Below are 25392 nucleotides of genomic sequence, written 5' to 3' on the forward strand. Positions count from 1 at the left end.
TCATTGGAACACTTCTTTAGAATCAAGACCCTGGGCTCGATCCCTGGTACCACTTAAAAAGGGAAGAAGTCACTACGAAATGATGCCAAACTAAAAGCTAACTTCCCATCATTTTTCTTTAGAAACACTAATTGACTGCAGCCTGGGATATGGCCAAGCCTAGATGCTTGAAGCCTTGGATTCCATTCCTGAACTTCGTAAACTGAGCATGGTGGCGCATGTCTAAGCCCTAGCACTTAGAAGGTGAAAACGGGAATTGGAAGTTCAAGTCTATCCTTATCTACATAGTGATCCTCGCTGTCATTCTCAATCTCAAGGTGATATCAAGTCATAGTACTGAAAATAGAAATGTCTCCACAGTTAAATACAGACACCTTCTTTCAACATGTATTTGTTTTTACTTTATGTGTACACGTATGTTTTGCTTACATGTCTGTAAATGGACCATATAAGCATGCACTCATGGAGGGCAGAGGAGGGCATCAGAGCCCTGGAATATCATCACTATGGCCACCTCTCCAGCTGCAGATGTCATTTCTTAAGTTACAATTTTGTCTCAAATTGGCACCTAAAACGAAAGACCATTATTAAAAAATAACTTCCAGATTTTTAGTAGTCTTGTGACGTGTTCCTGAGCATGAGATGTTGTGGGGAAGGGAGGGGCTGATAGCAGCAGCTAAGATCCCAGGCAAGTCAACATGGTATTCTATCTCAGCTAAGAGATTGATTCTGCTGTAGGTTGAAACTTAGTTTTAAAAACCCGTCTTAGCCAGGCAGCGGTGGCACGTCTTTAATTCCAGCGCTTGGGAAGCAGAGGCAGATGGAAACCTGTGAGTTTGAGGCCAGCCTGGTCTAGAGTTCCAGGACACCAGGGCTATAGAGAGACACTGTCTCAAAAAACCAACCAACCAACCAATCAAACAAAAATAAACCCAAAAACAACACACCCTGCTCCCCTCAACAAACCCAAAACTCTTTTCTTAAAGAGATGATGGGGAGGGAGACAGACACAGAGAGAGACAGACAGAGAGACAGAGACAGGCAGACTGGCACCTACCCCCTCTGCTGCTCTTAACAATCTTCTTCACAACTCTGTTAAAGAGCCTGACAGGATGGCTCAATGGGTAAGGGCACCTGCTGCAGAGCCTGATGACCTGAGTTCAGGCCCTATAAATGACATGATGAAAGGAGAACACATTCCTGTAGGCTGTTCTCTGACCTGCACATGCATGCTGTAGCATGCACTCTCTCATTCTCAATCTCTCTCTCTCTCTGCACCCCTCTCACCCTTAGTAGTTTAGAAAGAAAGGCTTTGGAAAATGACAAACTAAATTATCTTTAAAATTCCCTCCTATCAGCTGGTTGTACAGCTTGCATGAGACTCCGGGATTGATCTCCCAGTACAGAAAAACCAGTCTCCCTAAGCCTAACTTTGTGTACTACTGTATCAAAGTGGCGCTTTTTAAGGCTTGGAAGCACTTAACAGATCCGCTTTTTTTTTTCAGACTTATTATCTCCTGTTTCCTAACACTCTGTTAGGTGGAAACCCAATCCTTCAATTGGAAATCTAACAAACTGAAAAGGAAATCATGAAAAGTATAGTCATACACACACACAAGGTACAAACTCAAACACAGTGACAGATCTTTCTGTCGTATATACTTACCATACGAATCCAATACAGGTTTGAGATCTTTGTACATAGCGATGACATTGACAGTTTGACGGACGGTTAGATCTCTGTATTTGTACTGAAAAGCAAACATTACAAAGTTTAGTTAAAACCAATGTGCACTATTTTACTGCTGGATTTCCTTCTTCTTTTCCTTTCTTGTTCATCTGTTTGAGACAGGGTTTCTGTGTAGCCCTGGCTGTCCTCAAACTCACAGAGATCCACCATGCCTGCTTCTCAAGTGCTGGGATTAAAAGTGTGAACTACCACCACCAGGCTGCGTTTTCTTTTTTTTCTTTGGTTCTTTTTTTCGGAGCGGGGGACCGAACCCAGGGCCTTGCGCTTCCTAGGTAAGCGCTCTACCACTGAGCTAAATCCCCAGCCCCCAGGCTGCGTTTTCTTAAAAATGTTATTTTCTCTGTTGCAGCCTCTTTTTTTTTTTTAAAGATTTATTCATTTATTATATATAAGTACACTGTAGCTGTCATCAGATACATCAGAAGAGGGCATCGGATCTCTTTACAGATGGTTGTGAGCCACCATGTGGTTGCTGGGAATTGAACTCAGGACCTCTGGAAGAGTAGTCGGGTACTCTTAACCGCTGAGCCATCTCTCCAGCCCTGTTGCAGCCTCTTGAATCTTCTACTCATCATTAACATTAAAGCCTAAGGGGACACCTTGGGCTCGCCTTAACCTAAGTGAACCCTTACTGAAACTTCTCACCACTATTTTAGTGCTTTTCTTCAAGTTAAAAGGCCTCATCAAAACAGCTCAGTGGTTAAGAGCACTAGCTGTTCTTCCAGAGGGCCCAGGATGGCTTCCCAGCACCTTCATGGGTATAACTCTTAACAGTCTGTAACTCTGATCCCAGGGGAGCCAATACCTTCTTCTGGCTTCTGTAGATACCAGACAAGTATAAGGTAGGTACATGGACATACATGTAGGCATAAGAAAAAAAGGTTCCATCCAAAAATGGTTTTTAATATTCCTTCATTTGCCTAACTGGCAACAAAACTAATAATCTTCTGCCTCAAGCTGAGAGAAGCTGGGGAATTACAGGTTATTCAAACACCATGCTGTATCTTTCTTTTTAACAAAATCTTTCCCATGCTTCACTCATTCTCACACTGTAGCATTCACTGTCAATTTGCAACAAATCACTCACTATATAGTTTCTCATTCCGCTGCTCTCTACTTTAGAACTAGCAGCACACTGGTTCAGGCACATCTGGCAGGTGTTAACTGATAATACACTGATGCCCCATCCATACAAAGCTCTTAATAGGCTTGTCTTAAAAAGCGTAAAAGCAGTCAGCTGCTGGAGGTCTGACCCAGAGGTAGAGAGCTAATTTGCATGCTCACAGTCCTCTGGTTAATTCCCCTACTACAAGAGAAAGAAAAACATGAAGGAAAAGCAACCAGCTATCCCAACAGATTCTAAAAACAAGGCAGAAAGCAAAAGGCTAAATTTTGTTAATCGTATGGAGAGCCTGTTTGTTTGTTTTGTTTTGTTTTTTCTTTTTCTTCTTTCTTTTTTTTGGAGCTGGGGATCGAACCCAGGGCCTTGCGCTTGCTAGGCAAGTGCTCTACCGCTGAGCTAAATCCCCAACCCCGGAGAGCCTGTTTTAACCTAGTATTTAGCTGTTAACAATAGCCTCATCTCTATTTTAACCTTCATTGCAAACCTGTTCATCTGACCAATCAAAGGCTCCATAATCAGTAATTGGCTGACCACTTCATTTTCTTGATATATATACACACATATACATACACACACACACACACACACACACACACACACACACACATATATATATATATTTTTTTTTTTTTGGTTTTTTTTTTTCGGAGCTGGGGACTGAACCCAGGGCCTTGCGCTTCCTAGGCAAGCGCTCTACCACTGAGCTAAATCCCCAGCCCTTGGCATATTTTAACACACACGATCCTTGAATTAGTTTTGGGATCTAAAAATTATGATATTCAAGACATTTATGTTCTTCCCCCTTCTCTCTAGCAAGTTCATTGCAGAGATGACCATGCTTCTTCACTGGGAAGAAACCCTTATGGTGTCAGCAACCACTGTTTAATGTCTAGAATGATCTTCTTCCAGCCTACTACAATTTGGATATTCTACTGTGGAGACAGTGATATGTGACCAGATTTGGATATGTCTGAATAGCATGCTTGTAGGATTTCTGTGATGGGACAAGAGGTCTTAAAAGTGTAGCTTCTAGAATTTTTGCCTCAGCAACAGAAAGGGTGCACATATATTTTATATCTACCCCTTCATCAAAACTGCTTATCAAAGTCACCAAAGCTAGCTATATGGTGTGGCATACCCAATTCTGTCTTCATTTTATTTGTAAGTGGTATTTGACCAAGTTGATTTCTTCCTCTTAAAATGTGTTCATGGACTGCTAAGATGGCTCAGCAGGTATTAGGTCTGAAAGTCTGAATTCAATTCCCAAGGTCTACATGGTACAAAGAATGAACTCCTGTAACTTATACTCTGACCTCCACATGCTCACTGTCGTATGTGTAATCATGTGCACGTGTGGTGTGCGTCACACACACACACACACACACACACACACACACACACACACACAGAGATTAATAAAAAACTAAAAACAACAACCAAAAAAACACCAAACCCCACATTTTCCAAAGTTTGACTTCCCTCTGATCTTTTTTGTTCTTTCTCTTCTATAATCAATTATTACTGAGCCACGGGACTAACTCCTTTCTCTTCTTCATCACCCAATCTCACTTCTTTAGTGTTGTCTCTTGTATTTATATATATGTTAAATAAAACTCCCACATTAAGATGCTGGCCAAGCCTATGACCCAAGTTTGATCTCTGGAACCCCCATGGCAGGAGAGAACTGACTTCAGTGACCTGTCTTCTGAACTTGAAACATATATGCCTATATACATCGACACACACATGCACATCTTCTAAAATGCTTTCCCTCTGACCCTCTTCTATAAACTGCAGACATGTGTAGCAGTGCCTTCTTTCTGCAGCTTCTGTGATCCATGGTTAGCCTCAATCCTCAAATATTTAAGAGAGAGCAGCCATGGCCTGTGCTAGCCCATGGCTGTGGGCCTCAATGAGGGCCACAAGGTGATAAGGAATGTCAGCAAGGAAGCCTCACCAAGCACATGCACACCAAGTTCATACGGAGCATGACCTGGAAGCTATGCAGCTTTGTACCCTCTGAACAGTGTGCCATGGAGAGTGGCCAAAGTCATCAAGAAGATGGGCACATATATCTGAGAAGAGGAAGCAGGGGAACTGAGCATGTGCAGGCAGTCACGAGGAGGGAACTATGCTCCTCTCCTTCATCAACAGACATCTGAGTCACAAAACAAAACACCAGGAAATTTTGGAAATAAACAATTCACATATATTAAATTTCACTACTCACCCCTCCCCCCCCAAGACAAGGTTTCTCTGTGTAGCCCTGGCTGTCTTGGAACTCATGTAGATCAGGCTGGCCTTGAACTCAGAGAGATCTACTTGCCTCTGCCTCCCAGTGCTGGGATTAAAGGTGTGCACCACCATCTCTGAGCTAAATTGTATTTCTAAGTAGCATGAGGTCTGATGAAATCTCAGTCCTACTGTCCTGCCCAGGACGTGAGTCATCTCATCATCCAGCATACCCACAACTATATAGGCTACCCCACCTGTTAGTGACTGACTGGCCTAAGATCAACTGTCCTAGTACTTGTGTTCAAGAAACTACTTAACTCAGTGGGCCTCAAGTTTAAGAGGAGCAGTGCCAGAGATATTATTAGAATATCTTTTATGGGGTTGGGGATTTAGCTCAGTGGTAGAGCGCTTGCCTAGCAAGTGCAAGGCCCTGGGTTCGGTCCCCAGCTCCAAAAAAAAGAAAGAAAAAAAAAGAATATCTTTTATAATTTTTCTATCTTGTTACATTATTATTAACTATTACTGAAACTAACTTGTAAGTTAAATTTTCTCACAGGGAGCATGCATAGGAAAACGCTCATACATACATGGTTTAATATATCTGCTTGGTCTTGGAATGTATTCCAAGGGAATAGGTAAGGGAAAAGGGAGTACTTTGCATCCATTTACCAGTTTGACACTTGCATATCTAATAAACATTAAACTGATCAGAAAAAAACCTCTTTATCACCCTCCCAATTTTATTCTTCCTACATCTTAACTCTAGTTGCTGTTCAGGGACCGAACAAACCTTCAAGTTGTCCTTGAGTACCCCTCTCTCTCAATCCACAACAAGTCTTGCTCAGTATTACCTTCAAATATACCCAGAATCTTGGGCTGAAGAGCTGGATGGCTTAGTGACTAAGAGCCACTAAGTTCCTCTTGCAAATTCAGTTCCCAAGACCCCCATTGGCAGACTCTGAACTGCCTATAACTCCGGCTCCAGGAGATCCAATGCCCTCTTCAGGCTTCTGTGGGCACCCACATATACATGCACATCCATAGAGAAGTACACTTAAATAAACTTTTTTTTAAAAAGAGTGTATGTACGCATCTATCTCCAGAATCTGACTTCTACCTCCATAACTACAGCTATGGTCTAAGTGAGCAGCAGCGGTTGTCTCTACTTCCACTCTTCTGAGTCTCAGCAGAGCATCTAGAGTACTCTTTTCAACTGGGCTGGGTATTACAGATCACACCTTTAGTCTCACCAGAGGCAGAGTAAGGTGGCTCTCTAGGAAGTCAGCCTAGTCTAGGTGGTGAGAACCTCAAAAAAAGGGAGGGGGGGTAAGCTAAAGAGATGCCTTGGTGGTCAAGGGCACATACTGTTCTTGCTAAGTTCACAAACGGCTGTAACTCTAGAGCCAGTGGGATCTAATGCCCTGGCCTGTGTGTGCCCGACTCATGTGCACATATCCACACACTTGTTTTTGGTGATGGAATCTCACTGTGTAGCCTTGGCTGGCCTGGACCTCAATATGCAGACCTGGCTGGCCCTCAAACTCACAGAGATCTGTTATTAAAGATGTGTGCCAATCCATTTGGCTCCATACACATAACTGAAGAAACAAAAACTTAATTGTATCCTAGCACAATCCAATCAAACTCCAAAATCCTTACATGAGCCTACAAGACCCTTCAAAATCTCCCACATCCCTGAAGCTTACTGTCAAACAGCACACTTCCTGCCTGCTCAGCTAGTCGTGCTAGCAGCCATTTGCTGAGGAACTTCTGCTTCAAGCCTCTGCACTTATTTTCCCTTCTTCCTAGAAATGTTCTTACCCCAGACTGTTCCTTATATGCTCAGGTTTCTGGTCAAGTAGCACTTCTCACAAAGCCCTCCCCTCACCATCCAATAGAAAACCACAACCTGACCATTTCTTCCTGCGTGCGTCACTTTCCTCAAAAGCTGTTATCAACTTCCCAATGTTATTAACATTATTTTGATAGTGGCTTCTATGTAATTAAGCTCAGAAATACAGTTTTTAGTCTAATTGTTCACATTGTCATATCCCTACAGTTTATGGTACAATAGTGCTTTGGTTTTTTTGTGACGGGGTCTCATTATGAAGGCCAGGCTGGCCTCAAACTCAGAGGTAGCCTACCTTTGCCTCCCAATCTGTAAAAGTGCATGGCATCATTTCAAACCCAGTAACAACTTTTATTATAACCACTTTCTTCTCCCCAGTTAGTAGTGACTCATCTTCTATTGTAAAATACTGTATACAAAAAGCAGGTTACTGGTATGAATGAACTACAAAGTTATTTGCATAAAGATAGACTAAGTGTAGAAATATACTTAATTGGTAAAAATCACACCCAAAAATGGTGCTAACAAAAATCTGTTTAGGATGGAAGCTAAGACAATGTTCAAAGAAGAAAAATGATCTATAGCAATGTTAAAACACTAAAATGGTCTCTCTCTCTTTCTCTCTCTGCATGAGCCAGAAGTCTTGATAAGGGCAGAGACTCCCCAATCAGATGAAGTTAATAGCTACATCCTCTAAAAAGCTTAATTGAGGCTTTAAAAAACAAATGATTTAAAGCCAAACATTACTATAGAGACTGTTACCTGGGCCACTTTGATTGCCCCTAACCCCCTCTGTCATTACAGATAACTGCAGGAAAAAAAAAAAATCAGGAAGCCTAAAATATTAAATGGTTAGACAATCAAGGGTCTTCAAGGACTTGGGAATGACTTTACTAAAAGATCTAGTTTTAGAAGATTAAAAAAAAAAGGAGGAGGAGGAGGAGGAGTAGAAGAAGAAGAAGGAGAAAGAAAAAGAAAAAATAAAGGAAGAAAAGAAACAATTTATATTTGTTTTGAAACCCGGTCTCACTGTGTATCCCTGGCTGGTATGGAACTCAAACTGTCCTGATCTGTCTGTCGGTCAACTGCCTACAGAGTGCAGGGATTAAAGGCCTGTGCCACCACGCCCAGTTTATTCGTGTTGATTCCTTGTAAACTGAAAACTTCTTAAACCTACTATCTCCATTACTGCTTTGGTAAGAGTATCAAAGCCAACTCAATTGACTAGATGAGTTAGGGCTCAACTACGTTACATAAATTTTATTCCAATCAAACTTGGTGAATTACAAAAAGCAAAGCATTTTGGAGTCAGGTGCCCAGTATTAAGTACTAAGAAACTAATATGCAAAATATCCAAAAGGCCTTTTAAAAAGTGAGAGAAAAAACCCCACAACCAGGCAAGCAGTAAGAATTTTTAAGTTCAACTCAAAGTAAACAAGCAAACAACTGCGTCAATCATAGTTAGTGCAAGCAATGGAACGCAACTGCAGAGTTCTCTGGAGCCGGGAAGGGCTGGCAGTCTAGATTTTCTGGCTGCTCTACTTCAGCGAACCAATTGCACACCAAGTTCCCGAGCTCCGGCGGGGTGTGCCGGATTGGGCCGGGGAGAGGCGGTTGGGGACTGGTTCTGAGCAGGGCCAGGCTCTGGCCCGCAGGACAAGACGGCAACTGGGCCGTCTGGGACCGTAAGCGGCGCCGAGTGGACAGCAGCGGCCGCGCCAGGCACGACCCCGCTTTTGTTTATGGAGGCGAAGGCGGGAAGGGCCGCTCCGCAGAGGGAAGGTGGCCTCAACCTAGCCCGCGGGTACGTCTAGTAGGGCGCGGGCTCACCTTGGACATCATCTTCTTCAGCTGACTCTCGGACACCGCCATGGCGCACTCCTCCGTCCCCACAGGCAGAGGGTAGGCGCCACGGGGCCGCCCCAGGCCGCCAGACAATCGCCGCCGCCGCCCCGCCCCTGCCAAGCAGGAAGCCGGCGCGCCGTGCTTCCGCTTCCCGCGCGTCACTTCCAGGGACGCTGGTCTGCGGTGCGAAGCCGGGCGTGAGCTCGGATCTGTTCCACAGGTGCGCGTGGTGCAGATGTTGGTTATCCTTTCTCGACCCTTAAGAATCCCGGCCTGCTAGCGAGCTTTGCCACCTACTGGCGCTCGGAAGGTCCTCGGCTCGCGTCACTCACGGAACTAGCTCGTGGACATTCTAGACCCAGGAGTTGCTTTTAGGTGACGACGCCCGCGGCACCCCTATCACATCTGATTTTGTTCCTGTCAGTTTAAACGCTAGAAAGCCCTTCATGTTATGTTCGCAAGGGCAAAGGAGATCTTTCCCCCTTTCGGGAAGCCATGAAGTAATTTCCTCCAAAGGATACTTTCCCCCAATAATTCCTGTGTGCCCATATAAAGATGACGCAGGCCGCAGTCTGCATTGCTTAAGAGCAGACCTATTTTCAGATTAAAAAGAACTTTGCTCTTCAAACTTCTGAGCCGACTCTCCAGTGCTAATCCCAAAGATGCAAGGAGAAAGACCGTGGACCCAAATCATAGCCAAATTAATTAAAGCAAGCAATTAATTAAAGCAACCTTTTTAATTTGTGTTCAGGAGGTCAGCACTGGACATAAGCAAGAAAATGGGTCTTATAGCTCAGGGGTAGGGAAGTTTCCAAATGGGCGATTTGGCAGGTAAATAGGCAGGGTTACAGGAACAGAACATAACAAAATGGCCGTAACCACCTCTTTTGAAACAAAGGCATGGTTGAAAGGTGCTCTTAACAAGGTAGTCATGAAAAAGTGGTCAAGACAAGGTAGTTATAACAACAGGTGGTCATAACCTTTTGAAACAAAGGCATTGGTTGCCACATCGAAACATTTGAGGTTATGGTTACAGATGGGGCATAGCCCAATCCTTGAGAAATAGATTTAATCATAACAGGAATGATGCTAGTGGTTTTCAAGCACTGGCAGGCTGGGCTCATCACCAGCCCTATTTTCAGATCTTAATTGTCTTGTAGAGTACAAGAGATGATACTGCATCTCAGTTGAGTTTCTATTTCCAGTAAAAACTCGTTTCAGGGGTTGAAGGGATAGCTTGGTAGTAGAGTACTTGTTGCTCTTGCAGAATGTTGGGGTTAGGTTCTGTTACAGGTCATCCTGATAGCCTCTGTGGGCACCCGGCATGCATGCGGTACACTCATGCTCATAAAATAATCTTCGAAAAGGCGACGTATTAACCATTTTATAAATACAATCCAAAGTATAAAGTCTGGTATAGACAGTAGTGGAAGAGGACACATCTGATGTCCTTAGTATAGACCCAATTCCTTTCTAAGTCCAAGGTCATGGTCAGTCTAAGGGAAAGTGCTTGACAGGTGTCTGCATACTTACCTCACAAGGTAACATCAGCCTTGAGTAACTGTAGATCCAGTCAAACTTGAAGCACACTCTAGCCTACTACCCAGTTTCAGGTTGTTTAAAATTGTGCCTTGGTCCCGTAGAGATGGCTTCTGTGGTTAAAAGCACTTATTCTACAAGTCTAAGAGCCAGAGTTAAGATTTCACAGGGCATTCCCACCCATGACTGTAACATCTATAATACCAGCTTCAAGGGGGTGAAGAAGGATCTCTGGGGCTTGCTGACTTCTGGCCTAACAAAGTGAGCCCCAGGTACAGGAGGAGACAGTGCTTCAAGAAATAGGACTGTTGTGGGGTCTTCTTAAAACCAACATAACTCAAATGCTAGGTCAATGCTGATGACAAAAATTTATTTTTTTGTCAGGGTAGCAGAACAGACTCAGGAGCTGAACTATGGCCCTAAAGGGACATTGTACAGCATATTTAAAGGATGAAACCATAAAGCAAGGGGGAGTGGGGTAGGCTGTAGCATCCTCTAATCATATTTTGACATAATGGGTTGAGTGAAGAGTTTCCATTAATTAGGATAGGAGTTGGTCCCTGGGCCTGGGAACATGAACTTAGTTCGACCCTGTCAGAAAGATGAAGAAGTTGTCCTTGAGATGTCTGGACTCAGCAACTGTTTTCTTACAACAGAATCTGTTCAGCTGTTGAGAAGTCCTCAGCTTCCCTAGGGCGTGGGACCTTGGATTTAGTTCCTCTCTAGGATTAAATGGAGTCTGGAAATGAAATGGTAGTCCTTACAGTAAATTTCTCTTGCTTGTTCCCAACAGGATGAATGATGGAGGACACTGAATGCCTATGTCCCCCATGATGTTTTTAAAAATAGCGAAAAGCACTCATTTAAAACTGTTCTTAGGGGTTGGGGACTTAGCTCAGTGGTAGAGCGCTTGCCTAGAAAGCGCAAGGCCCTGGGTTCCGTCCTCAGCTCAAAAAAAAAAAAAAAAAAAAAAAAAAAAAAAAAAAAAAAAAACCAAACTGTTCAAACTGCCGCTTCATTAGAAGTTCCTTTAACTAGAGCGTCTATGCATCAAATTAGAGTTCCTTTAACAGAGTTTCATTTCTAAGAGTTGGAGGAGTGCCTTGTAACACACTGCTTTAGAAGCTTTTTAATCATCTTAATTTTGAAATCAATCCTTGGAAGGCTGAAGCAAAAGAATCAAAAGATGCTATATAACATTATCTTGTTTGAAAAGTCTCTAATTAAAAAAAAGTCTTTAACATATATATCAAATTAGAAACAACTAAACCAGTTGGTGATATCACACACCTTTAATCCCAGCTCTCAGGAGGCAGAGGCAGGCAGATCTTTTGAGTTTGAGGTCAGCCTGGTCTACAGAGTGAGTTCCAGTATAGCCAGGGCTACACAGAATACCTGTGTCAAAAAACCAAACCAATTTTTTTTTTAAAGAAATAACTGATAAAGGCCATTTTCTTCATCTTATACTTAAGTCACTTGAGTAACGGCTATAGTTACTCAGAGAATACTATGAACTCCTTCTTTAATCTGAATGTCTCTTCTTTCACTTAATCAGACAGCATATAGTCCTTTTAAAATAAAAGTTTATTTCATTCATTATTTTTGATATTTAAGGAAACAATATAAATTGGAAAATAAAAAATATACCTTATAGTATCAAAAAACATTTTAATCCAAGCCCCAATAAAAATCTTGAGATATTGCATACTTTTGGGAAAAATGAAAGTTTCTCCCTCCTTGTCACATAGCAAGAAGGAAAAGCAATGTTTTAGTAACATAGTACTTTTTAAAATGAGGAGATAAATCTTTTAGTAGTTTTCACAAAAGTCTGTATTTCAGAATATAACAAGAGAAAAAAGTCAGGATTTATAAGTTGATATGGGATTGGACCTTATCTATCATTATGGTAGGTTGGTTATCACCATAGGGAATGAACACTAACTTTGATCCCGTTCTTGTGCTTCAGATGAGGAATATGCAAACGCTGTACTTTCCAATTGGTTAGAGACTGATACAGTATTTAGGTTAATCAAGTCAACATCATCCAAACCAATAAAAGATTCAGAAAGAAAAAATTAACGTTACCACATAGAAGCCTATAACTATTGAATAATTAAATCAAAATGAGGTGGCTGTGATGGCACCGCCTGACTTAGGAGGAACTTACAATTGTTACTTAACTAGAGGAAGTGTGTGACTTCTGTACCTGAGGGGGAGGTCACTCTAACAATGAGTACTCAATAAATATTTGTATTATTGACATTTCTTTCTATAGCGTAGTTCTTGGTAGCTCATTGTTACAACATCCTGAGTAGGTGTATTGTTCAAGAGAGTTTTAGAATTACATTATAGAAAGAGGGTTGGGGATGAACCACGATGGTGGGGGACCTGCCTAGCATGCATCAGATGCTGGATTAGACCCCCAAGACGTTTAAGACTTGATGCTGGGCATGGTAGCTTAGGCAGATGATTGCTGAGAGTTTCAGATGGGGCTCAAAAACAAATGAAGAGAAACACATTCTGATTTAGGGATGACTGAATTCCTAATTGGTTATCACCTATTAGAAAATACTAGGAAAACCTGTAAGAAATGACTGCTTCAACTTTACTTTCCTATTTCACACAAAAGGCCAGTAAAAGCAATACCAAAATTATCCACAAAGAATTAATGCTCATCTCCTCAAGTACCCCAAGTTTTAATGGTTCTGGGACCAAACCCGGGGCTCTGGCATACTAGACAAGCATCTGACCAGTGAGCTATACCCCCAGCCTGAATGTCCAAGGTTTTAATCCAGTTAAATCTGGTGGGAGTCTTTGCTACCACATTACTTTTCTACTTTCTCCAATATGGGATACTGAAGGTCACTTGTCATTATAATCACCCAAGTCACACTGAGAATGAGATTATTTCCTTTCTATCTCACAAACCAGACTTCCTCTCTCTTGGCCAGACTGGATTCCTTGTCACAGGCTTTCCCAACACTCTGGACTTCACAGCACTTAGCACTCTTGATTTATATGGTATGTGGCTACCGTATTCCCTGCTAACCTGTAAGCATTAGCAGGGCTTGTCCTAATTGGGGCAGTTCACTAACAGTGCTTCTTTGAGAGAAGTTTCTAATAAATACTAGCTGAGGAATTAAATAAATAAACACTGCTATTTGTGGACTCTCTGGGGAAGAGGTTAATCAATTTTTGTTAAAAAAAATAAATAGGCAGGTGTGGTGGCTCCTACCTTTAATTCCATTGGGAGACAAAGGCAGGCAGTTCTCTGAGTTCAAGGCCAGCCTGTCTACAATAGCAAGCTCCAAGACAGCCAGGACTACATAAAGAACCTGTCTCAAAACAGAAGCTCCCACATGAGAATAAAAGTAATTCTTTTATAGTATCCTAAACCTCAACTTTAGTGTCTTGTGACAACTTGGCATTTAGGCCCATAAGCCTCCCCACAACCCCTGCTGCTACCTGTAAAAGACTGTACAGGTAAGTAATGCTCCTTAGAACCCACGAGACCTTAGACACTGCAGTTGTCCTCCTCTGTAATGAAGATAAAGAGTCCCTACCTCAGCCAGTTAATGTGAGGATTCTACAAAGTGCTCACTACACAAGAGCTGAGTTAGCTGTTGCGGTCATCTGCGCGTCACAACTGTCACCAACCATGCTGTCTCTACCACATGGAATACCGCTACTGACCAATCACCAAGGCACGGCCAGGACTGATTGATTCTTCTGGGGAGAATAAGGCTTGCTCAGAAGCAACAGACCAGCTGGCCTCACTCCTATAAGACCAATGGTTTTTAGGAAAGTCTCATATTTTGGTCTCAAAATACACTGCAAGGCTGTTATTCATTACCTATGGCCACAGGAAAACACATCTCTCTCTTTCTTTTCTTTTTTTTTCTTTTTTGGATTTTTTTTTTATTAACTTGAGTATTTCTTATATACATTTCGAGTGTTATTCCCTTTCCCGGTTTCCGGGCAAACATCCCCCTCCCCCCTCCCCTTCCTTATGGGTGTTCCTCTCCCAACCCTCCCCCCATTGCCGCCCTCCACCCCATAGTCTAGTTCACTGGGGGTTCAGTCTTAGCAGGACCCAGGGCTTCCCCTTCCACTGGTGCTCTTACTAGGATATTCATTGCTACCTATGGGGTCAGAGTCCAGGGTCAGTCCATGTATAGTCTTTAGGTAGTGGCTTAGTCCCTGGAAGCTCTGGTTGTTTGGCATTGTTGTACATATGGGGTCTCGAGCCCCTTCAAGCTCTTCCAGTTCTTTCTCTGATTCCTTCAACGGGGGACCTATTCTCAGTTCAGTGGTTTGCTGCTGGCATTCGCCTCTGTATTTGCTGTATTCTGGCTGTGTCTCTCAGGAGCGATCTACATCCGGCTCCTGTCGGTCTGCACTTCTTTGCTTCATCCATCTTGTCTAATTGGGTGGCTGTATATGTATGGGCCACATGTGGGGCAGGCTCTGAATGGGTGTTCCTTCAGTCTCTGTTTTAATCTTTGCCTCTCCCTTTCCTGCCAAGGGTATTCTTTTTCCTCATTTAAAGAAGGAGTGAAGCATTCACATTTTGATCATCCGTCTTGAGTTTCGTTTGTTCTAGGGATCTAGGGTAATTCAAGCATTTGGGTTAATAGCCACTTATCAATGAGTGCATACCATGTATGTCTTTCTGTGATTGGGTTAGCTCACTCAGGATGATATTTTCCAGTTCCAACCATTTGCCTACAAATTTCATAAACTCGTTGTTTTTGATAGCTGAGTAATATTCCATTGTGTAGATGTACCACATTTTCTGTATCCATTCCTCTGTTGAAGGGCATCTGGGTTCTTTCCAGTTTCTGGCTATTATAAATAAGGCTGCAATAAACATAGTAGAGCACGTGTCTCTTTTATATGTTGAGGCATCTTTTGGGTATATGCCCAAGAGAGGTATAGCTGGATCCTCAGGCAGTTCAATGTCCAATTTTCTGAGGAACCTCCAGACTGATTTCCAGAATGGTTGTACCAGTCTGCAATCCCACCAACAATGGAGGAGTGTTCCTCTTTCTCCACATCCTCGCCAGCATCTGCTGTCACCTGAGTTTTTGATCTTAGCCATTCTCACTGGTGTGAGGTGAAATCTCAGGGTTGTTTTGATTTGCATTTCCCTTATGACTAAAGATGTTGAACATTTCTTTAGGTGTTTCTCAGCCATTCGGCATTCCTCAGCTGTGAATTCTTTGTTTAGCTCTGAACCCCATTTTTTAATAGGGTTATTTGTTTCCCTGCGGTCTAACTTCTTGAGTTCTTTGTATATTTTGGATATAAGGCCTCTATCTGTTGTAGGATTGGTAAAGATCTTTTCCCAATCTGTTGGTTGCCGTTTTGTCCTAACCACAGTGTCCTTTGCCTTACAGAAGCTTTGCAGTTTTATGAGATCCCATTTGTCGATTCTTGATCTTAGAGCGTAAGCCATTGGTGTTTTGTTCAGGAAATTTTTTCCAGTGCCCATGTGTTCCAGATGCTTCCCTAGTTTTTCTTCTATTAGTTTGAGTGTGTCTGGTTTGATGTGGAGGTCCTTGATCCACTTGGACTTAAGCTTTGTACAGGGTGATAAGCATGGATCGATCTGCATTCTTCTACATGTTGACCTCCAGTTGAACCAGCACCATTTGCTGAAAATGCTATCTTTCTTCCACTGGATGGTTTTGGCTCCTTTGTCAAAAATCAAGTGACCATAGGTGTGTGGGTTCATTTCTGGGTCTTCAATTCTATTCCATTGGTCTATCTCTCTGTCTCTGTACCAATACCATGCAGTTTTTATCACTATTGCTCTATAATACTGCTTGAGTTCAGGGATAGTGATTCCCCCTGAAGTCCTTTTATTGTTGAGGATAGCTTTAGCTATCCTGGGTTTTTTGTTATTCCATATGAATTTGCAAATTGTTCTGTCTAACTCTTTGAAGAATTGGATTGGTATTTCGATGGGGATTGCATTGAATCTGTAGATTGCTTTTGGTAAAATGGCCATTTTTACTATATTAATCCTGCCAATCCATGAGCATGGGAGATCTTTCCATCTTCTGAGGTCTTCTTCAATTTCTTTCCTCAGTGTCTTGAAGTTCTTCTTGTACAGATCTTTTACTTGCTTGGTTAAAGTCACACCGAGGTACTTTATATTATTTGGGTCTATTATGAAGGGTGTCGTTTCCCTAATTTCTTTCTCGGCTTGTTTCTCTTTTGTATAGAGGAAGGCAACTGATTTATTTGAGTTAATTTTATACCCAGCCACTTTGCTGAAGTTGTTTATCAGCTTTAGTAGTTCTCTGGTGGAACTTTTGGGATCACTTAAATATACTATCATATCATCTGCAAATAGTGATATTTTGACCTCTTCTTTTCCGATCTGTATCCCCTTGATCTCCTTTTGTTGTCTGATTGCTCTGGCTAGAACTTCAAGAACTATATTGAATAAGTAGGGAGAGAGTGGGCAGCCTTGTCTAGTCCCTGATTTTAGTGGGATTGCTTCAAGTTTCTCTCCATTTAGTTTAATGTTAGCAACTGGTTTGCTGTATATGGCTTTTACTATGTTTAGGTATGGGCCTTGAATTCCTATTCTTTCCAGGACTTTTATCATGAAGGGGTGTTGAATTTTGTCAAATGCTTTCTCAGCGTCTAATGAAATGATCATGTGGTTCTGTTCTTTCAGTTTGTTTATATAATGGATCACGTTGATGGTTTTCCGTATATTAAACCATCCCTGCATGCCTGGGATGAAGCCTACTTGATCATGGTGGATGATTGTTTTGATGTGCTCTTGAATTCGGTTTGCCAGAATTTTGTTGAGTATTTTTGCGTCGATATTCATAAGGGAAATTGGTCTGAAGTTCTCTTTCTTTGTTGTGTCTTTGTGTGGTTTAGGTATAAGAGTAATTGTGGCTTCGTAGAAGGTATTCGATAGTGATCCATCTGTTTCAATTTTGTGGAATAGTTTGGATAATATTGGTATGAGGTCTTCTATGAAGGTTTGATAGAATTCTGCACTAAACCTGTCTGGACCTGGGCTCTTTTTGGTTGGGAGACCTTTAATGACTGCTTCTATTTCCTTAGGAGTTATGGGGTTGTTTAACTGGTTTATCTGTTCCTTATTTAACTTCGGTACCTGGGATCTGTCTAGGAAATTGTCCATTTCTTGCAGATTTTCAAGTTTTGTTGAATATAGGCTTTTATCGTAAGATCTGATGATTTTTTGAATTTCCTCCGAATCTGTAGTTATGTCTCCCTTTTCATTTCTGATTTTGTTAATTTGGACGCACTCTCTGTGTCCTCTCGTTAGTCTGGCTAAGGGTTTATCTATCTTGTTGATTTTCTCAAAGAACCAACTTTTGGTTCTGTTGATTCTTTCTATGGTCCTTTTTGTTTCTACTTGGTTGATTTCAGCTCTGAGTTTGATTATTTCCTGCCTTCTACTCCTCCTGGGTGTATTTGCTTCTTTTTGTTCTAGAGCTTTTAGGTGTGCTGTCAAGCTGCTGACATATGCTCTTTCCTGTTTCTTTTTGCAGGCACTCAGCGCTATGAGTTTTCCTCTTAGCACAGCTTTCATTGTGTCCCATAAGTTTGGGTATGTTGTACCTTCATTTTCATTAAATTCTAAAAAGTTTTTAATTTCTTTCTTTATTTCTTCCTTGACCAGGTTATCATTGAGTAGAGCATTGTTCAATTTCCACGTATATGTGGGCATTCTTCCCTTATTGTTATTGAAGACCAGTTTTAGGCCGTGGTGGTCCGATAGCACGCATGGGATTATTTCTATCTTTCTGTACCTGTTGAGGCCCGTTTTTTGACCAATTATATGGTCAATTTTGGAGAAAGTACCATGAGGAGCTGAGAAGAAGGTATATCCTTTTGCTTTAGGATAGAATGTTCTATAAATATCCGTTAAGTCCATTTGGCTCATGACTTCTCTTAGTCTGTCGACATCACTGTTTAATTTCTGTTTCCATGATCTGTCCATTGATGAGAGTGGGGTGTTGAAATCTCCCACTATTATTGTGTGAGGTGCAATGTGTGTTTTGAGCTTTAGTAAGGTTTCTTTTACGTATGTAGGTGCCCTTGTATTTGGGGCATAGATATTTAGGATTGAGAGTTCATCTTGGTGGATTTTTCCTTTGATGAATATGAAGTGTCCTTCCTTATCTTTTTTGATGACTTTTCGTTGAAAATTGATTTTATTTGATATTAGAATGGCTACTCCAGCTTGCTTCTTCTGACCATTTGCTTGGAAAGTTGTTTTCCAGCCTTTCACTCTAAGGTAGTGTCTGTCTTTGTCTCTGAGGTGTGTTTCCTGTAGGCAGCAGAATGCAGGGTCCTCGTTGTGTATCCAGTTTGTTAATCTATTTCTTTTTATTGGGGAGTTGAGGCCATTGATGTTGAGAGATATTAAGGAATAGTGATTATTGCTTCCCGTTATATTCATATTTGGATGTGAGGTTATGTTTGTGTGCTTTCACTCTCTTTGTTTTGTTGCCAAGACGATTAGTTTCTTGCTTCTTCTAGGGTATAGCTTGCCTCCTTATGTTGGGCTTTACCATTTATTATCCTTTGTAGTGCTGGATTTGTAGAAAGATATTGTGTAAATTTGGTTTTGTCATGGAATATCTTGGTTTCTCCATCTATGTTAATTGAGAGTTTTGCAGGATACAGTAACCTGGGCTGGCATTTGTGTTCTCTTAGGGTCTGTATGACATCAGTCCAGGATCTTCTGGCCTTCATAGTTTCTGGCGAGAAGTCTGGTGTGATTCTGATAGGTCTGCCTTTATATGTTACTTGACCTTTTTCCCTTACTGCTTTTAATATTCTTTCTTTATTTTGTGCGTTTGGTGTTTTGACAATTATGTGACGGGAGGTGTTTCTTTTCTGGTCCAATCTATTTGGAGTTCTGTAGGCTTCTTGTATGTCTATGGGTATCTCTTTAGGTTAGGCAAGTTTTCTTCTATGATTTTGTTGAAGATATTTACTGGTCCTTTGAGCTGGGAGTCTTCACTCTCTTCTATACCTATTATCCTTAGGTTTGATCTTCTCATTGAGTCCTGGATTTCCTGTATGTTTTGGACCAGTAGCTTTTTGTGCTTTACATTATCTTTGACAGTTGTGTCAATGATTTCTATGGAATCTCCTGCTCCTGAGATTCTCTCTTCCATCTCTTGTATTCTGTTGGTGAAGCTTGTATCTACACCTCCTTGTCTCTTCTTTTGGTTTTCTATATCCAGGGTTGTTTCCATGTGTTCTTTCTTGATTGCTTCTATTTCCATTTTTAATTCCTTCAACTGTTTGATTGTGTTTTCCTGGAATTCTTTCAGGGATTTTTGCGATTCTTTCAGGGATTTTTGTGATTCCTCTCTGTAGGCTTCTACTTGTTTATTAATGTTTTCCTGTGTTTCCCTAAGGGAGTTCTTCACGTCTTTCTTGAAGTCCTCCAGCATCATGATCAAATATGATTTTGAAACTAGATCTTGCTTTTCTGGTGTGTTTGGATATTCCATGTTTGTTTTGGTGGGAGAATTGGGCTCCGATGATGCCATGTAGTCTTGGTTTCTGTTGCTTGGGTTCCTGCGCTTGCCTCTCGCCATCAGATTATCTCTAGTGTTACTTTGTTCTGCTATTTCTGACAGTGGCTAGACTGTCCTATAAGCCTGTGTGTCAGGAGTGCTGTAGACCTGTTTTCCTCTCTTTCAGTCAGTTATGGGGACAGAGTGTTCTGCTTTCGGGCGTGTAGTTTTTCCTCTCTACAGGTCTTCAGCTGTTCCTGTGGGCCTGTGTCTTGAGTTCACCAGGCAGCTTTCTTGCAGCAGAAAAGTTGGTCTTACCTGTGGTCCCGAGGCTCAAGTTCGCTCGCGGGGTGCTGCCCACGGGCTCTTTGCGGCGGCAGCAACCAGGAAGACCTGTTCCGCCCCTTCCGGGAGCTTCAGTGCACCAGGGTTCCAGATGGCCTTTGGTGTTTTCCTCTGGAGTCCGAGATGTATGTACAGAGAGCAGTCTCTTCTGGTTTCCCAGGCGTGTCTGCCTCTCTGTAGGTTTAGCTCTCCCTCCCACGGGATTTGGGTGCAGAGAACTGTTTATCCGGTCTGTTTCCTTCAGGTTCTGGCGGTGTCTCAGGCAGGGGTCCCGCCGCTCCTGGGCCCTCCCCCACGGGAGCCCAGTGGCCTTATACAGTTTCCTCTTGGGCCAGGGATGTGGGCAGGGGTGGGCAGTGTTGGTGGTCTCTTCCGCTCTGCAGCCTCAGGAGTGCCCACCTGACCAGGCGGTCGGGTCTCTCTCCCACGGTGTCTCCATCTCTCTCTTTCTACTAATACAGTTTTAAGATAGATTGGAGATCTTCTAGCCCAGGAAGCGGTTATAGACATTTTCAGAAAAGAAATCTCACTGGAAATTAAACCACATTATTTTTCATATTTAAAAATTCCACTTAACCACTTACAATGCACACTAAAATCCTTCTTAGTGTTTGGTAGCTGGTAAATTTGAAGAAGGAAGAGAAAACGCTTGGCCATTACCGTGACCTGTAGCAAAAGCAGCATTAGTCCATAACCAAGATTCTCTGAGTGGACACCTGCCCATGCTGCCTTCAGCTTACCATACTCAGAAGAAATGTCCGACAGGAATCTTTACAGAACATCTCCAAAGTGCTAGATGTGCCTTAGCTGTAGGACACGGGATTTAGAGGGAAATAGAATGCACCTGAATGCTTGTCCCTGCTGCAGTTGTAAACGACAGTACAGGTCTATCAAAAATTCCACAAGAAATTAGATCTCTCCCCACTCTCTTAACTTCTCAAGGATTCAAATTATAAAGCTAACTAAGGAGCCATTTACTATAACGGCTGTTTTTAAGAATAAATAGTATGCTGTGGAAGTTCTCAAAACAATGTGTGTTGGCAAAATGAAGTGCGCTCCCTCTCCAGGTGACTGCACTTGGGAATCACAGTTTCAGCTGCTGCTGGAGACCGTGGATCGAGGATGCGCTGGTCTGGAGCGCCTCAGTCACTGCGTCTTCTGCTGCGGTTTTGAGGACTTCAGATACCCCACTGGTTCCCAGGATGCACGGCAAACTTAAAAAGACTTCATTATCTAAACCATAATATCCCTGAAATGAAAAAGTTGGGGTTATAATAAAGCTGAATTACTACAAAAAAATTAAATTTATGGGGCAGAGAGATGGCCGAGCAGTTCAGAGTGTGCTGCTCTTTCAGGACTGAGTCATTCCCAGACCCGTGTCAGGCGGCTCATAGCCGCCCATAACTCCAGCTTCGGGGACCCCACACTCACTAGAGTCCATGGGCACCTGAATATACATGAACAATCCCTGCCACATACACAGTTAAAAGTAATAAAGACAAAATTTAAAAGATAGTAAAAAGAATTCTTTCTTGCTTTTCTACTTCTAGTACAAAGTGATACAAATTAAATTTGTTTACAGATTTTCTAAATTCAAGTTATAACTCCAAGAAACATCTGCGATGGGAGGAACCTGGTCAAAGATACCCTCTTTGTCTGCAATAAGGTCAGCAGTCTGAAGGCGCATCCAGAGGTGGACAGTGGAGTCCTGTGGATAGACAGCACAGACTCTGGGGCGGCCACACACAGCACGTTATTTCACATTTTCTTTCCCTGCTGTATTCCCTTCCTGAGGTTCAAGAAAATTTGACCCAGTATTTATACCTCATTTTAACTGTGTTTTAGGGGAAATTTATGCTCTGGTAAAAGGCAGAGAACTGCTTAGGAGACAGATGACAACCGGGATATAGATTATACGAGCACCTTTGAGAAATCCTCCAAGGTTTCTGGAAGTGACAGGACAAGCTGATCAAGATTTCCCACAGCAACACAGCACTTAAACCAGCACTTAAATTCCTACGTCTTACACAAAAGTTGTTGGTGTTGACACACCAGTCCTACTTCCCTTATTGATATTTATTTGATATTGAAGATATCAAAGTCTAAAATACATAAATGAAGATCAGTTACCTTTGCTAAAGTTGATACAGAATGCACTTTCTTTTTATTGTTTATAATAGTATCCAGCAGGTCAGCCACGGACAGTCCAACAGACCAAGATCTCTGACCTTTTACCTTCAGCAGTCCCATGGCTCTAGATTACGAGAGGGGGTTGGGATATTCAGAAAAATTTAAAAGGCTTGCAGATAATATATTATTTAAGCTTTTCTTAAAATATGAGATCCACAGTTCACAGAGAAAACACAAATACAGCATAAAAAGATGCTCACCATTGTGACTATTTAACTATTAATTAAACAGTTTTAGCTGGGGGTGGTGGCTCAACATGCCTTTAATCCCCGCTCTTGGAAGGCAAAGGAAGAGGAATCACTGAGTTCTAGGCTAGCCAGGACAACCTGTCTCACAACAAAAACAACTAAACAGAAAGCCATAATAAATATCAGTCCGTGCTATCAACATTCACAAGGATAAAAGGAACAGATAACCAGTTCTGGAGACTGTATGAGGACACAAGGCTGTAACTGCTGCTCAGAGGATAAAGTAATGTGAGGAAAACCAGCAGGCCTCATCTAGAAACCCGTCTCACATGTGGGAGCAAGCTCATGTGTGCAAACATATTCACATGAGCACATCTGCTGTATTTAAGAAAAACTACACAGCGTTTATGAGAATAAGGCTGGGACTGAAGCCATGGCTCAGAGGCTAAAAGCCGGTGCTGCTTTGTCAGGAGAACTGACACTGTCTTTCGCACCATGCACACACATGTACACTTACATACAAATCACAGAGGAGAAGGGGCTGTGTTCAGCCCATTTGCTCCTTCACCATCACCAACAATACTGTCCTCAAGTCCAGAGTGGTAGCAGAGAGTGGGTTTTTACATCTTTAGCTCTTGAGTTTAGAGCATGTCGGAGAGTAGAGATGAGAGAATGTGACCCGATTACATAATACTTATGGTTGTGGCATTAGTAGGTTCCTCTGCTTTCTTTCTTTAGGGTGGTGCTAGAGATGAAATGCAGAGCCAATGGTGGCAGTGCTAAAAGACTAAACTCCCACATCTTACAACACCAAAGCTTCTGGTGCTGACACCATTGTGTCAGGAAGTGATCACGAATGCCAAAAGATACCAAGGAGCTGTCTCTGATGCATTAGGGTCTCTATTACAAGCTCGGGCTTGGGCTCTCCTCCACTCCAACCCTGACACAGCAGGATGGGAAGGAAAGGGGGAGAGCCTTGATCCCTCAGCAGGACAAGTTTTTATAGAATAGGAGCAAGTAAGGGGTTCGGGGAGGGGGTGTCCTGTCTGGCAAGCATCTAATAGAATGACTACAGGCCGACAAGTGGATGCTTTGAAGCGAGACTGTGTGTCTGGAAGTACATCCGAAACAGTCAGACTGATCTTTGATTAACCGTTGCTAGGAAGTAGCTGGGGAGTAACTCTGGCCAAGGACAAGCCAAGGGCTTCTTCCTGCTATGTGGATGCAGCTTGGGTTTTGCACAGGTCAAGATCACAGGCTTATTTTCTTTTCTTTGAGATGGGGGCTGGTCCCAAGATAAAGTAAGTTTGACCTCTCAATACAGAGTCCTGTCTTTATATGATCAGAGTCTAAAATACAGGAATGAAAAAACAGTGTCCTTTCCTGAGCTTGACACAGAAAGTATTTTTACAATAGTGTCCACTAGGAGAGATGGCTCAGCAGTCAGGACACGGAAGACCCAGGTTTGGTTCCCAGCAGCCAGATAAGTCACAAGCACCCATAAGTCCAGTTCCAAGGGATCTGACATTCTCATCTAGCCTCCACATGTACAATACACATGTTATAAGCATGCATACATACATACATAATACATACATAATACATACGAGAAAACCATCATACATATAAAATAAAAGTAAGTCCTAAAAAAAGAAAGGCAGACTTACATGTACAAACACAGAAAGCTATTAAATTTTGTTGATTAATCAAAGTGCAGGATGGTACAGACAGTGTTAACCTGTTACAAATGACCAGTGTATGTGCATGTGGGGATGTGGATGTTAAATTGGCTGTTTCTAGAAGATGGGATTATCTCAGTTTTTTATTCTCTATAAACAGCTGTGGTATCTGAAATTCAAGTAGGCATACTTTTTTGTTTAAAAAAAGAAAAAAGGTATGGGCTGGAGAGATGGTTCAGCAGATAAGAGCCCTGACTGCTCTTCACAGGTCCTGAGTTCAATCCCATGCTACATAAATACATAAATAATTCTTTTAAAAAGGTATGTAAATTAAAACCATTTAGATTTATTCCATTTGAAAGTTGTAAGGAGCATAATCCAGTGGTAAAACACATCCTTAGCACAGCCATAGCTGAGTTTAATCTCCAGCATCATCAAAACAACACAAGAGCAAAAACCGACAGCAATGCCAGAGAACCTGGAGTGCAGTGTTTAACCTGATGAAAACCCTCACACCCTCTTCTTTCTACCTGACACGTGTACTAAAACCCACAAGCCTGACGTTTAAACATGTATACTGCACTACCACGCCAGACCTGAGAGAGCATCACCTGTGGTGGTGAAACAGCAAACGGTCCGAGAATAACCTGTGTGTGAGTCCCAGGTGCACGGCGCGCCTCCGAGGGCCTCCAGGTTAAGTGCCTGTGCACTGCATGGCCGTTTGACGAGATATGGAAAACTTCCCTTTTAGACTGACTTCCAAATGTGTTCATGTGTGCTCAGTCTGGACCTATTTCCCACTAACTTGATGTTAGATGCAAAGCAGGCAAACCCTGTCTCAAATGAGCCGCTGCTCTTCCCTTCGCATGTCTAGATAAGCCTGCAAGCTCTCCTGGGAGTCCGGGACTGCGGGACTGCTCGACTGCTCCTTGTACTTCCTGTTGGGTAGGCCTCTTTACAGGGGCCTGGCAAGAGGCTGCTGAGTGACAGCTGCTCTGTCTGCTAGGAAGCACTCGAGTTTTAGTCGGAGAGTCTCAAGTCTGCACTTACCTGCTAGACAGCTGTGCCTGAGAGCTGGGGCTCATGACTCCATCTTGGCCACTCCATGAGCACACTAAA

The 25392-nt window shown here is 42.3% G+C and overlaps 2 protein-coding genes across 9 annotated transcripts in view; both read right to left on the reverse strand.

The window, feature by feature from the left end:
- Tsg101 (tumor susceptibility 101) overlaps positions 1 to 8954 on the reverse strand; it is a 29825-nt gene extending 20871 nt beyond the window's left edge. The window contains exons 1-2 of one of the 4 annotated variants that reach the window (XM_063284274.1): positions 8788 to 8954; positions 1667 to 1751 (exon numbers count right to left, since the gene is read on the reverse strand). In XM_063284274.1, the coding sequence (XP_063140344.1) occupies positions 1667 to 1751; positions 8788 to 8829 (127 nt within the window). In that variant the 5' untranslated portion in view covers positions 8830 to 8954. Of the gene's footprint in view, positions 1 to 1666; positions 1752 to 8787 lie in introns of those variants that run through there. The other 3 variants (XM_008759341.4, NM_181628.2, XM_039105117.2) reach the window with 3 other exon arrangements.
- A 10339-nt stretch (positions 8955 to 19293) lies between these two features.
- Positions 19294 to 25392, reverse strand: part of Uevld (UEV and lactate/malate dehyrogenase domains) — a 33135-nt gene continuing 27036 nt past the window's right edge. For 3 of the 5 annotated variants that reach the window (XM_039100975.2, XM_039100974.2, XM_039100973.2), the window contains 3 exons: positions 25324 to 25387; positions 22347 to 22470; positions 19294 to 21465 (listed from right to left, as the gene is read on the reverse strand). In XM_039100975.2, the coding sequence (XP_038956903.1) occupies positions 21301 to 21465; positions 22347 to 22470; positions 25324 to 25387 (353 nt within the window). In that variant the 3' untranslated portion in view covers positions 19294 to 21300. Of the gene's footprint in view, positions 21466 to 22346; positions 22471 to 25323; positions 25388 to 25392 lie in introns of those variants that run through there. The other 2 variants (NM_001427693.1, XR_001835764.3) reach the window with 2 other exon arrangements.

This window comes from Rattus norvegicus, chromosome 1 (assembly GCF_036323735.1).
Source record: "Rattus norvegicus strain BN/NHsdMcwi chromosome 1, GRCr8, whole genome shotgun sequence".
NCBI lineage: Eukaryota > Metazoa > Chordata > Mammalia > Rodentia > Muridae > Rattus > Rattus norvegicus.